Here is a 14014-nt window from a genome sequence, read left to right as displayed (position 1 = left end):
AGGCCAAAATACATACAGGACAAATAAGGAATTGTAGTGCCTGTTAGCATACCGGAGTGCATGCTGACCTCCAAGCTCTCTGGCCAAGTGCCTGTTGGAGAGTCCACAGAGATATTCAGTGTCTTGGCTCCTTTCAGGTCTTCTTACTCTATCCTCTACCCCAAATTTCTCCAGGTTATACATTTCTTTCTCCAGATTCTGATTCCTATATAACTCTGTTATTCTCTTGACTCTCTTGGTCTTCTTGGTGAGTCTTTCTCTCTTTGCTTTCTCTTGGTTGATCCTCGTTTCTTGCTCCCCAAATCATGGTCTGGCCAATTCTGCTGGTCATGTTTAGTCTACTCCTTTCTCTCTCTGTTCTAGACATTCCTAGATGCCTCCTTCTGTATTCTCCATTTTACCTATCAGGAAAATCTTCCCCTTAACCATTAAAATATTAAAAAAAATTGTATTGTTTCTCCCATTTCACATTCTGATTTAAATATAAGTGTCTTTATGACATGCAAGTAGAAGGGCACGGTGTGAGAAGAGAATGTAATAATAGAAACAAAAGTATGGGACTTGACAGTGGAGGAGCAATACTGGATAAATTACAAAGTTGTGCATGTATATATCAGAGTTTCATAATAAAGTCAATAATTTTATATACTCACTAAACATATTTATCAAAAAGAAGAAAAAGTGAAATTCAAATATGATATTCCAAGTAAGTGTAAGTTTATAAAAGTCTTACACCATACACTATTTGAATGAGGTTTGAAAATCTCTATAAATACAATTTATTTATTCCTTTTGCCGAAATGTCCCAAAGTAAAAAGTACAGTTTATTGTAGGTTTTCTATGTTTAAAATATTACACGGATTGTTTTGAAGCTAATTACTTGAAGCACATTAGAGTTAGCTGACAATGTATAACAGACCAGTAATAAATGAAGAAAAACAGCTATTTGATGACTCAAGACACAAAGATTCTTGGCTGCATAGATGATTCAGAGGTCAAGAGCATTGTACTACCCTTGTATAGGATCTGATTTCAGTTGCTAGGTCACAAAGCAGGTGGCTAACAGCATCATGTAATTGCAATTCCATGAGAATCAATGCACTCTTTTTGTCTCTGAAGGCACTACACACAAATATGTGTAAATGGTGTGGCAGAAGTGTTTGTATTTTGTCAATCATGTTTTAAATAAACACTGATTGGCCAGGCAGAAAGTATAGGTGGGAAAACAAGACAGGAAGTAGAGGTGATGCAATGAGAGCAGGAGAATTCTGGGAAGGAGGAAATTGATCCGTCCCACTCCTGCCCAGACCACGGAAGCAACAGGATGTGATCTGCCCCACTGAAAAACGTTGGCCCACATGGATAACATAGATCAGAATAATGGGGTTACATAAGCTACAAGAGCTATTAAGTAGCCTGACCTAATCGGCCAATCAGCTTTATAACGTATAGAGATCTCTGTGAGATGTTCTTTGGGGCTTCCTGTCTGTTGGGTACCAGGAGGGACAAAAACCCCAACAAGTAGGCCTCGATCATGTTACATGTAAGCACACACACACACGATAAAGCTAGGACTACTTTACTCTTACTACTACTATCACTATTGCTACAAATAATTATTAAAGAACTACACAATTCAATTATAGGATTTATTTTTTGACCACACATAGTCATTCACAGTACAAATACATGATTTAAAAGTTTTAAGAATTTATTGCCATGGGAACAGTTCTGGTGGGAAACCAATCATTTTCTCCTGGAACACTTTATCAAAGGCTTCAGCTTGGGCTACAGTAAAGTGATTCTTCCAGTCTCCAGTTGTGCCTGGAAAATGTGAAGCAGACACAAAGAAGGATTAATGATGATCTTAACACTATCACTCCTTAACTTAAAATGCTTAACATATCTCTCAGTCCTCTCTTCACATACTTGACAAGGAACAAACAGTATATAAAGTGAAACTACCAGTGACTCCCTATATAATTCTTCTTATGCCTTGTAATAATATGCAAGCAGACTTCTATCTCTGCGGAAATATTGACCCACTTTATTCTTTCCCAATCTGTCAACTACAAAATCTAACAGCATCAACACTAGCACAAACTCTAGATGGCCAGATTATTTCTGCTCCCCACTATACCTGATTGCCCTACACTGTTCATCCCAACAGAGTTTTTTATCTTAATTATCCAAGCTGACTTCAATTGTTCTTTCTACATTTTAGTGTTTACTTAGAGAAGTTCTGAAAAGCATGCAAGCAACTTCTAAAACATCTTTTAAAGTTAATTTTAATTATGTGTATAGGTACACATGAAAGTAGGTACCTTCAGAAGTTAGAGGCAGTGTATCTCTTGGAGCTGGAGATACACACAGTTGTGAACTACATGACAGTAAAGATGCAGGAGACACAGAAACAGTCAGCAGTGAATGTCCCAGGACTCCTGTTTTCAATCAGTATGGTGTTTGGTAATGTATGCACATCTCCATTATTTCATTCTCTGTCCTTTTTACAATCTTTGGTTTTGATAACTGCGGTATAAGATGTCTCTAGTTGTAATGTTAAATTGTCCAACTGTTCACACTGTATAGTCTGTACCTTCACACGGGAGTGCTCATATATTCCATACAATAATGTCATGTTCTTTTGTTTTTTTTAGTAATGACACTGTAATCATTTCTTCCTTTCTTCCAAGCAGAACTCTGAATCCCCTATCCTTGTTGCATTTTATTTTATAGTTGTGATACTTTGACCTGCTCTACTCATTTCTATTTTGTATGTATGCACAAAATCTAATATATCTAAAATGTAAAATGATTCATAAATTGTAAAATCTTTCCTTTAATCAAGCACATCAGGCAAAGGGAGCATACTCAACATGGTTTTGTTGAAAGCATTCCTGAATGAGTGAAGAAGCTATTGGCTTTGTTCCATTTTGCTGACGCAGAAAAATTAGTCCTTGAGATTTTACCCAACATAATATAGATGAATTCTTGTGAAGTGAAAAAGATTGGCAATAAAGGTTAGCCTTTTCCTTATCACATTACATTCTTTATTAAAGGTTTGTTTGTTAATTATGTATATATCATTCTGCCTGCATGTATTTGTGCAAGCCAGAAGAGTCACCAGATCTTACTACTCATGGTTGCAAGCCACCATGTGGTTGCTAGGAATTGAACTCAGGACCTCTAGAAGAACAGTCATTGTTCTTAACTTCTGAGTCATATCTCCAGAACATCACATTATTTTCTGGAAGAATCATGTAAGTTTTTAAGCCTCTAGTAGTATTTATTAAAGAATATATGAAGAATTAATAATTAAATGGTAATTATTGATATACCATATTAAAATGATATACCACTACATGATATGGATATAATACTGCCAACTGTTATGGTGGAAACTTATAAGTATCCTTTTCTACTCTTAGGTTGTTTGTTATCATCACTTTTAGAACAAGCTTTTGTTCTAAAAGTTCTTTTTCTTTGTTCTTGTAGGTCTTTTTCTGTCTCTGTCTAAGATTAATGTCTTAGACATTCGTACGCAAACTCACATATACATACATACAATCACACATATATGTGTATGTAAATGAATATAAATATATCCTACTGAGACATATGATACAGGAGCCATACTATATCTTGGGAGAGCAAAATCTAAAATCATATTTTGGTCTCATGCTCCACCACTCTATGATGGAGGAAGCCTGAAGGTTAAGGCTGAAGAATCTAAATTATTGATAGAAGAAAATGAAATCCATTGTTCTCTGCTTCCTGCATCTATACCCTAGTTCTTTACTCATCTCCAGAGACCTGACATCTGACCCATTCCTTCTTCAACACTGACTCCCATCTCACCAATTATTTGCTAGAAAGGTGTAGGTGAGTTTCCAGGTGTTATTCACTCTGGCAAAGTTACTCCTTAATTTTAAAGCAATGAAACCATGCCCACAATCTCTTTCCAGCATAGAGAGGTAACACAGACATAGAGAAGATGGATATTACTATTCCAAGAGAGATAATTCAGAACCAACTGAGTAGCCCTGAGTCTGACACAATTCAAATTTAAGTTGGAAAAAACCATTATATTGTAGCAGTGGTGAATAATTTGCATTGTCTTTATGGGGTCTGGAGTCAGCCTGCTATGAGTCAGCAATCTTGACATATTCAACAGCTTTTCAAATCATTTTGAAGGAAGTGATTTCAGTGTTTACCACCCCAGATATATCTTTGTCCCATGCATTGAAATTTTCTTTAGAGTTGAGTTCTAAGATATAGGGAGCCTTACAGAGCCTCATTGCAACATGTCTGCACTTCATTTTATATTGAGGGTACTGGACATATGCAATGCCAAGATACTCTCCCACAACAAGTCAATTCTTTTTCAGAGTTCCTGAAAGCCACATCATCAACATGGAAAGATTCAAATTGTAAGGTCTGTATGAAACTATGTTGTAATGAGCAATGACTTTTGAAACATTCCAACTTTCTTATAGTCTCATTGAAACCACAAGCTCTCCACATATTCTGATATATTTTGAAGTTAGATGTATTTTTCTTCACCTTTCCTCATGAGTTTCAAACCATTAGTAATTATTTCTTCTGGGAGGATACTAAAATTGGACATTTTATTTTCTTTCATGACTTGGAAGGAACTGTACTTGAGGACCAGATCCAGCTCATCTTTCTCTAATTTCTTTCCTAGGAAGTCACAGATCTTCTCTATAGTTCCTCTTGTGTCCTAAAATAGAAGAAACAAAAAAGATGCCAATGAACAGAGAGATCTGAGAGAACAGATGCAGAGAAGTTAACTGTGGATGGACACTGAAAAGGGGGCATGGAGAAATAAATGACACCATGAAATGAAAAAAGCATTGAAAGATTTGAGGAAAGACACAGGGCATTTACAGATGGCAGAAGTCACACACACAGCATTTTATGATGAGTTGGGCTGGCAATGTGTCTGATGTCTGGACCTAAATGACAGAGACTGATTTCTTTTAGGGAGGAGAGGATACTAGAGACAGGATCTCACATACCAAAGCTGTTCTTAAACTTACTTTGTAGTAGATGAAGACCTGGAACATGTGATCCTCCAGTTTCTAATTCTGTAAAGTTGTGTTCACAGATGCATGCCAACACGCCCTCTAAATGTACTGGTATATTTTTTTCCTTTAGATAAGGTCTCACTATTGAGCTTTGTTTGGTGGGATGGAACTTGATATGGAGACTGGACTGACCTCAAGCTCAAATAGGTAATCCACCACCTGAATTTGCTTTCTAAGTGCTGGCATTTAAGGTGTTCACCACCATACCCCACTTGCCTGAGCATTTAAAGAGACTTAAAGAGATACTTTCAGATAGTGATACATGGGAAGGAAGGCAGTGTGCACAAAGATTTTGAGAGAAGTTAATGTTTACACCATGTAGTACTGTTTCCTATGGGCAACTAAAATAATACAGTTTTGTAGCACTTTCATAAGAATGATGTCAATATTCATTACTTGGGGGTAGTATTTCAGGGAGCTTTTATTCTGTTTTGAGTTAGGTTATCATGCTATAACTCACATATCCATCACACACATAATTTTCTTGCTTCAGATACCTATAAGCTGGAATCACAAATTCATCTTTCATGATAGTCACAAATCGCATAATGTATCATGGGGGTAACTCTAACAAAGGATGTGAAAGATCTATTTGAGAAGAACTTTAAGGCTTTGAAGAAAGAAATTGAGAGGACACCATAAAATGGAAAGATCTCCCATGCTCTTGGATGGGTAGGATCAACATAGTAAAAATGGCAATTCTACCAAAGGCAATCTATAAATTCAACACAATCCCCATCAAAATCCAAACAAAATTCTTCACAGACCTTGAGAGAATAATAATCTACTTTATATGGAAACACCAAGAACCCAGGATAGCCAAAACAATCCTATACAATACAGGAGCTTCTGGAGGCATTACCATCACTGATTTCAAACTCTATTACATAGCTACAGTATTGAAAACAGCTTGGTATTGGCATAAAAATAGAGATGTTGACTAATGAAATCAAATCGAAGACCTGGCCATCAACCCAAAAACCTATGAACACCTGATTTTCCACATAGGAGCTAAAATTATACAGTGGAAGAAAAAAAGCATCTTCAACTGTCAGGAGCCATTTCCCCAAAAAGTATAGGAGGGAGTATTGTCCTAAGAATATTTGCGGGGTGCCCTACACCCAACTATCTTGAGAGCTATCTGTCAGCGGAACCCGCCCCACATCCCAACTATCGAGAGAATTGTTTGTGATTGGAATCACAAAAGGAATGATTCTGCTTGCATAGAGAACACTAGGTGTGTCAACTCGTGACCGCGTGTAGACTCGTGACCAATGCTGCCCTGGCAAGATCCCTTCCTGCCCTTGCCATGTCCCTGCCCCCAACACAAGCTAAATTCCTCATTCAAGGGCTATGTAAACCACAACCATTTTGCCAATAAAGTGAGGCCTTGACAAATCGAGAACAGAACTTTTTCTGGCTCTTGCTTGGTCTCCATTTCTCCCTCCTGCCCATGTCTTTTTCAGATAGTGCCTCTTTGGGACCCTGCAAAAAGTGACCCGCTGGGCGGGTTTACATTAAACAAATGGTGCTGGCATAATTGGATGTCTACTGGTAGAAGAATGTAAATAGATCCATGTCTATCACCATGCACAAAACTCAAGTCCAAATGGATCAAAGACCTCAATATAAATCTGACCACACTGAACCTGATAGAAGAGGAAGTGGGAAGTAGATTGCAACACTTGAGCACAGGATACCACTTCCTACATATAACCCCAGTAGCACAGACAATAAAAGCAACATTGAATAAATAGTAGCTCCTAAAACTGAGAAGCTTCTGGAAAGCAAAGGACACTGTTATTAAGACAAAAAGGAAACCTACTGAATGGGAGAAGATCTTCACCAACCCTGCATCAGACAAAGGTCTGATCTCCAAAATGTATAAAGAACTAAAGATACTAGACTTTAAAATTCTGTTTAACCAAATTAAAAATCGGGTACTAAACTGAACAGAGAATTCTCAGCAGAAGAAGTTCAAATGACCAAAATATACTTAAAGTCATGTTCAACTTCCTTAGAAATTAGGGAAATCCAAATCAAAACAACCTTGAGATACCATCTTACACCTGTCAGAATGGCTAAAATCAAAAAATACCAATGATAACCTATGCTGGTGAGGATGTGGAGTATGGGGAACACTCATACATTGCTGGTGGGATTGTAAACTTGTGCAACCACTTTGGAAATCAGTGTGGTGGTCTCTCAGAAAACTGGGAGTCAACCTACCTCAGGATCCAGCAATTCCACTCTTGGGAATATACCCAAGAGATGTCCAATCATACTACAAAAGCATTTGTTCAATTATGTTCATAGCTGCACTATTTGTAATAGCCAGAACCTGGAAACAACCTAGGTGCCCCTCAATGGAAGAATGGATAAAGAAGGTGTGGCACACATACACATAATATTTCTACTCAGTGGCAAAAAAACAATGGCATCTTAAATTTTGCATGCAAATGGATGGAAATAGAAAGCACTTTACTGAGTGAGATAACCCAGACCCACAAAGATCAATATGGTATGTACTCACTCATTATTGTACTCTAGCCATAAACAAAGGATATTGAGCCAATAGTTCATGATCCTAGACAACCTAAATAATAAGGTGAACCTAAAGAATAATATATATTTATCCTCCTGGATATTGGAAGTAGAAAAGATCATTGGGCAAATGTTGGGAGCACAGGGGTGGGGGTAGGGCCAGGGAAGGGGAGATGAAGAGAGAGAAGGGAGAAGGGGAGGTTTGAGGTGAGTTTGAGGGAATGAGATGGTTGAGATAGAGGAAGTGTGGATATGGGAGCAGGGAAGAAGATATTTTAATTGAGGGAGCCATTTTAGGGTTGGCAATATACTTGACTCTAGAGGGGTTCCCAGGTGTCCAAGGAGATGTCCCCATCTAGGTCCTTGGGCAGCAGAGGAGAGGGTGCCCATAAGCACACTGTTGAATATCTTGCATATCACCATAGAACCTTCATCTGGCGATGGATGTCGATAGAGACAGAGACCCACATTGGAGCACTGGACTGAGCTCCCAAGGTCTAGAAGAATAAGAGACGGAGCAAGAACACGAACAAGGAAGTCAGGACCGCGAGGAGTGTGTCCACCCATGGAGATAGTGGGACTAATCTAAGGGGAGCTCACTTAGGCCAGCTGGACTGGGACTGAATGAACATGTGATCATCCTGGACTCTCTAAATGTGGCTGACAATGAGGGATGACTGAGAAGTCAAAGATAATGGCACTGGGTTTTGATTCTCCTGGATTTTTGGGAGTTTAGACTGTTTGGCACATCTTCGTAGACCTGGATGGAGGGGAGAGGGCCTTGGACTTCCAAAAGGGTAGGGCTCCCTGACTTATCTTAGGACTTCTCTTCTGTAGAGGGAGGGGGAGAAGAAAAGTGGGAGGGAAATGGGAGGAGGTGGAAAATTTTAATAAATAAATAAAAAATCAGGAAATACAGGTTGCAAATCAGAAAAAATTAAGTAAGATAGAAGAAGGCCTTTATAATTCTGCCCAAAAGGCAGAGTTATATGCTATTCTCATGGTACTAAAGGATTTTAAAGAACCTCTTAATATAGTTACTGATTTGCAGTATGCAGAAAGAGTTGTCTTGCGTATTGAAATCACTGAACGTATACCTTATAACAGGCGTTAATATTCATTCAGGTATGAGACATAATCAGGAATAGGCTTTGTCCCATATACATCACACACATCTGATCTCATACGAGTCTGCCAGGTCCTCTAGCACAAGGCAACGCAGAAATTGACTGATTATTGGCTAGAAGTGTGCTGTGTGCCTCAGTTGATTATTGAGCATTTAAATGGGGTTTGTGGATAGTGTACTGCAAGTTACTTGGTGGCAGCATGGGCCAACTGGTTATCAGAGTTGAGATGGTGATGATGGCAGTCTCAGGCACTAAGGGACTTTCACCATTTTGGACTGTGCAGAGCAAGCCAGAAGTACTGTATATATCCAAGGAATGCTGAAGCTTGAGACTTAAGAAGCACTTAGCATTTAAAGAACTCCTGAACACCACAGAATTAACGATTCACAATAGGACACATTCAGACATGAAAGACCTCTAAGTGAGCTACAATGTTAGATAAATGTACATAGGTTTGGGAAACAAAAGATAGTATAGAGAGTTATAAAAAGAAGTAAATGGTTTTTTAAAAAAATAAAACAATATATTAAAAGAGACAGTACAGACAGTCATAGATTAAAGGAGTAAAGATAATAAAATAAATATGAAAAAGTAATAGAGTAAAAATAAGCCACATAAAGATGGAATATACTCAGAGAATCTGGATTATGTATATAATTGTTTTCTTTGAATTTTTTGACTGTGAAGAGCTTAATACACAGACATTTCATTGTACAGGCAGATAAGCTAAATTAGCATATATTATTAAGGTATCTTGACTTCAGAATTTGGGTCTAAGGATATGTTGGTTTGGAAAAGAGATTCTTCTTTTGTTTCCACAGAGGATGAGAACTTGTGAATTCATTCCAGGCTAATGTTGTTTAATGAAACAAGACCCCGTCAAAGGTTGCCCTAAACACCCCTCAAAAATTACTTCACCCAAAAAACAGCAGGAAGAAGTTTAGACAGAACTATGCCCATATTCCCAACATTGTCTATAGATGTGTCTTTACATTACAAAGGGGATATGCTATAGAGATTTGCATTGGTATGGATCTTGGTTTGTTGATACAAAAATTCTGAATTAAATCAGTTGGTATATTTTAAGGATATGCTGACCTCAAATGGAAACCAGGAGAGGAGCTATGTTGGGGAAGTGCTTTTGCACTTGTTTCCACAGGAGAGGAAAAGCTATGGATACCATCGAAATTGATAAAGATTTGATTTGAAAAAGAGAAACCTCTTGAGAAAGAGAAATGACAGCTCATTCACAGAGGTGACAATCATAAGAAAACCTCATAAGGGTTGGGCTAGAGTTCTGTTCTTGTCTTTAAGGAAAATACTCATCTTCAAAAATCAAGAGAACTTGGACATTTAGATGCCTAAAGAAGAAAAGATATCTATGCTGAAAGAATCACCAAGCTAAGAGAAATCTGACATCATTTGCATGGTAAAATTTGATTATCCAGACATGTGTACCCCTCTAATTAAAAATAAGAGCTGGCTTTGGAGTTGGACAATGACTATCCTTCTCTAAATCCAAGCATGTTGCTAAAACGAAAAAATTCAGAATTTTTGTCTCATGTCAGGAGCCATCTGGTATGGGCCAGAAAGAAGATAGATTTGAAGGAAATATTTTACTTTTCTTCATGCCCATTTTGTGTATATCATATCTTTCATTGAATACATGTCTATATGAATAATGTTTAAGTTTTCAAACTGAACACTAGATTTTCTTGCAGTAGTCTTTGAAACTTCCAGGTAGAAGATGGTGCCGACAACAATGACTCCACCTGGTTAATTAAGACATCATGATGCTGATAGTGATAAGACCAGTTTTTGGGGACCAGCTCCAGAAATGGTGAGCCTTCTTACAATGCTTTGGTCAGAACTTCAAATAAGAACTTTAAAAAAAATCCTATTGACTACTCAAAGACCTTACAAAATTATATAAAATAGTAATTTTAAAGTTAACTGTCATTTTACATTTACAGGATCCCATAGAAAGAACATTGCCCCCATGACAGCTGAAAGCAACTCTAGAAGATGACAACTCCTTTCCCCAACAGACTTTGTCCTTAGGGTTAGGGACACCATTTTGGGGAAGATTATAATTCATATAGGGTTGGGAGTTGGGGTGGAAATGATGTAGCCTCAGAGATTTAAAAAAAAATCCAGAAAAAAATAAAGAAGGAAAACTGAATGGGATGATAGGTAGATTAGTGTGAACTTACTCACACTAATAATAATAATAGTGAGTAATAGAGTGAATACTTGAGAGCTATTATTTACTGACAATTTACATTGGTATAAATTTTTGTATATTGATATAAGTTCAAATTCTATTTATTATATTGAATACGCTCTGATTTCTCCTTAACTGTATAATTATCTGTATGTTTGTATACCTATGCAAAGTTATTTTGTCAGATTGTATACATGCATGCCTCTCCCTGTGTTTAAAACATTTTGTATATTGATACAATTTTAGGATATATTTATCATATTGCATTATATATTTCTACCTGTGATCAAGATACTTATACATTGTTTACATTTTGAGGTTAATGTACTCATTTGTTGTGCAGTTGTTTAAAGATTGCTTAATATTCTAATATGAAGTCTTAGTCTTTAAGTTATACAAGTGTTAAGTATTATACGTCAATAGTCATCCATGTTTGTCTACATACAGCTAAACTAATCAGGTTCTTTAGATACATAGAGATAGATTGTATCTATCCACATAGCTAGGTAAAGTTTAACCACTTAAAAGATCTGTAGAACATGGCATTTAAACAACTTGGGATTTTGTTAATGTGAGACACGATTGCTCTTGCCAATCATTGATCTATTCCTGAGAGAGTGTTGAGCACCAAAGACACTCCACTTGGAGTTTGTTTTTTTCTTGGCAAAACTGGCTTTTTGCCTATGCCTTGACCAATGACAAAGTGCACAATCACCAGATTTGACCCAGCATGATACAAGAAAAAATGCTGCCGAACCTTCACAAGACAGGGTAAGATGGTTCTGCAAAATTTCCTGCCTCTGAAAATGGTCTTTCAGTTACTCTAGGTGTTAGCCAAAGTTGGCTGATTCAACATTGCAAATGAGACTTTGAGTGATTGCCTAGGCAGCCAGTTGTCTCTGTCATCTACTGTACCTTTTGGAAGCTGCTTGATTGTGCTTCCTGCCTACTCAAGTTAATATTATCTCCCTTCTCCGGTCCTCAATGGGGTTGAAGACTAGATGGTCATCATTACTATCCTCTGATGATCTAGTCAAGCCATTTCTACTACAATCTTAGACTCCTTAGGATAGAATGTTTATTAAAACATTAGGATATGTTCCTTGCTTAATATTGTCTATGCTGGTTGTAATTCTAATATTATACTTGATATCTGTTCCTATTGTACTTAGTTTGGTATTAGGTTTGGAACTCTTTTATTTAAACAAAAGGGGGAGGTACTTTGGGAGCTCCTTCATCCAATAACCTTTAATATATCAGCTCACAAGGGCATGGTGTCATAGTATCAATGCAACTGTAAGGAGTGCGCTGCCTCTCTCTCTTTGAACTCTCATTTTTGTCTCCTATCTTCAGTTCCTGTTTCCCATTAGTGCAGAGGACTGTGATCTGTGATCCTACCCCTAAATAAATAAACATTTATAATACATAATCCTGAACTAGTGTGGGATTATTTTGTAACTTCCATGATCAAGAGGGAGTATTTTTAACTAAATGAACATAAAATACACAAAATTATTTTTTCTTAATGGTCTTTGCAAACAATGTCTCTTGTAGCCAACACTTACCTCAAACCAACCATACAAGTAAAGATGATCTGGAACCCCTGAATCTGACTCTATGTCTCAGAGCTAAATTTTCAGTCAAGTGACACACTGCTGAGGTATTTTTTTTAATTTTTAAAATAAGAGATATTTGAGACACACCCAAAGTACTTAAACATACTTATGCCATCAATTGGACATTTTAATGAAATGAAACCTTCAATGATCAGGTAAATGTATACCATTCTATTTAAATATACCAGTCTATTTAATTGTGTGGCGTTAATTAATGGTGACACATTTTAAATATTCTTTACTAAGACTTTGGAAATCTGTAGTGTTATCTAGTCCAACGTGAAGAACCCCTGTACTGCAGAGCACAGGACAACATCTTTCCTGACTGTCTACACCCTGTAGATGCCCAGTCAGATTTGTGTAGCACTCGATACTGTTCCTGTGACTCCAGTGTGGACGGCGTAATAACCAGGCTACCTTAATATGAAACAGCAAATTTTAATGAAGGAATAGCTTACAACAGCAGGGATCCAGCAATGAGCAGGCGATACAAAAAAGAAGGGGTCAGTGGGGCTCAAGCCACCAGATTTATTTGTAAACATTAGCCCGATGTGAACACGCCTCCCATTGGGTGGAGTTTCCCCTACACTCCAGCACTTGCATTCTCCCAGAACTCACTGATGGTTTTCTTCTTTGCAGTCAAGGGTAGATGACATACATTTTGGCACAACAATAGAATAACATTACTATCCCCACTAACCACTGACCACTGTATTATCAGATGTATCAAATGTGCTGCCTAGATAGAACTAAAAACCTGTAGTGCAAGTGTGAGCTACCCCTCCCTTTCTCGAGGTAAAGTAGGATAAAGAAGACATGGAAAATGGACTAAGAGGCTGGAGAGGAAATGTCAGATGCAGGTCAATAAAGAACATAAGCAATAATCGAACTTTTATTGAGTGTTCATGAGCCTAACACTGACATGGCAACACTGAGGAATGTGAGGTGCTCCATGGGGTGGGTTTATGAGAGGGTTTGTGGTTGAAATAAGAATGTTGGTTACCTGTTTCAGGTCTTCATAGCTCAAAAGAAGGAAGTTGTCCCTTTCTCTCATGGACAGCCAGGCACGGGTGTGCTCAAACCATGATCCATATGCAACTGTGTGAAGGAAGGAAGAAAGTGTTGGTTACAACGAATAAAAGTGATCACTGCCTGATATTCTGTACTTTTGTGCAAATGGTAGATACCTTTATTAAGAAAAATCAAACTGACATTTACAATATTCAATGTAACATATGATACATACACTATAATTAGCTGATAAAATAAAAAACTCTAGAGGGCGCTGGGACCGAATCCGAACCGGGAGGACAAAGGGGTGGCCGGTAGCTCCTTTGTTCCCATAGCCTGCCCGCAGCAAGCAGGGTGGGCCCTTTGTTCGCGAGCTAACCAAGC

General features: G+C 37.7%; 1 protein-coding gene across 1 annotated transcript in view; it reads right to left on the bottom strand.

Moving 5' to 3' along the window:
• Positions 1 to 1635: 1635 nt before the first annotated feature.
• Positions 1636 to 14014, bottom strand: part of LOC121449475 (sulfotransferase 2A1-like) — a 31288-nt gene continuing 18909 nt past the window's right edge. Inside the window, exons 4-6 of the mRNA XM_041653929.1 lie at positions 13623 to 13717; positions 4564 to 4741; positions 1636 to 1824 (exon numbers count right to left, since the gene is read on the bottom strand). Coding sequence (XP_041509863.1) covers positions 1712 to 1824; positions 4564 to 4741; positions 13623 to 13717 — 386 coding nt within the window. The 3' untranslated portion in view covers positions 1636 to 1711. The remainder of the gene's footprint in view (positions 1825 to 4563; positions 4742 to 13622; positions 13718 to 14014) is intronic.

This window comes from Microtus oregoni, unplaced genomic scaffold, assembly GCF_018167655.1.
Source record: "Microtus oregoni isolate MIOR12 unplaced genomic scaffold, Mior012 000006F_ref0000085, whole genome shotgun sequence".
NCBI classification, from domain to species: domain Eukaryota; kingdom Metazoa; phylum Chordata; class Mammalia; order Rodentia; family Cricetidae; genus Microtus; species Microtus oregoni.
The sequence above is the reverse complement of the archived record's forward strand: the minus strand, read 5'-3'. Positions and strand labels throughout refer to the sequence as shown.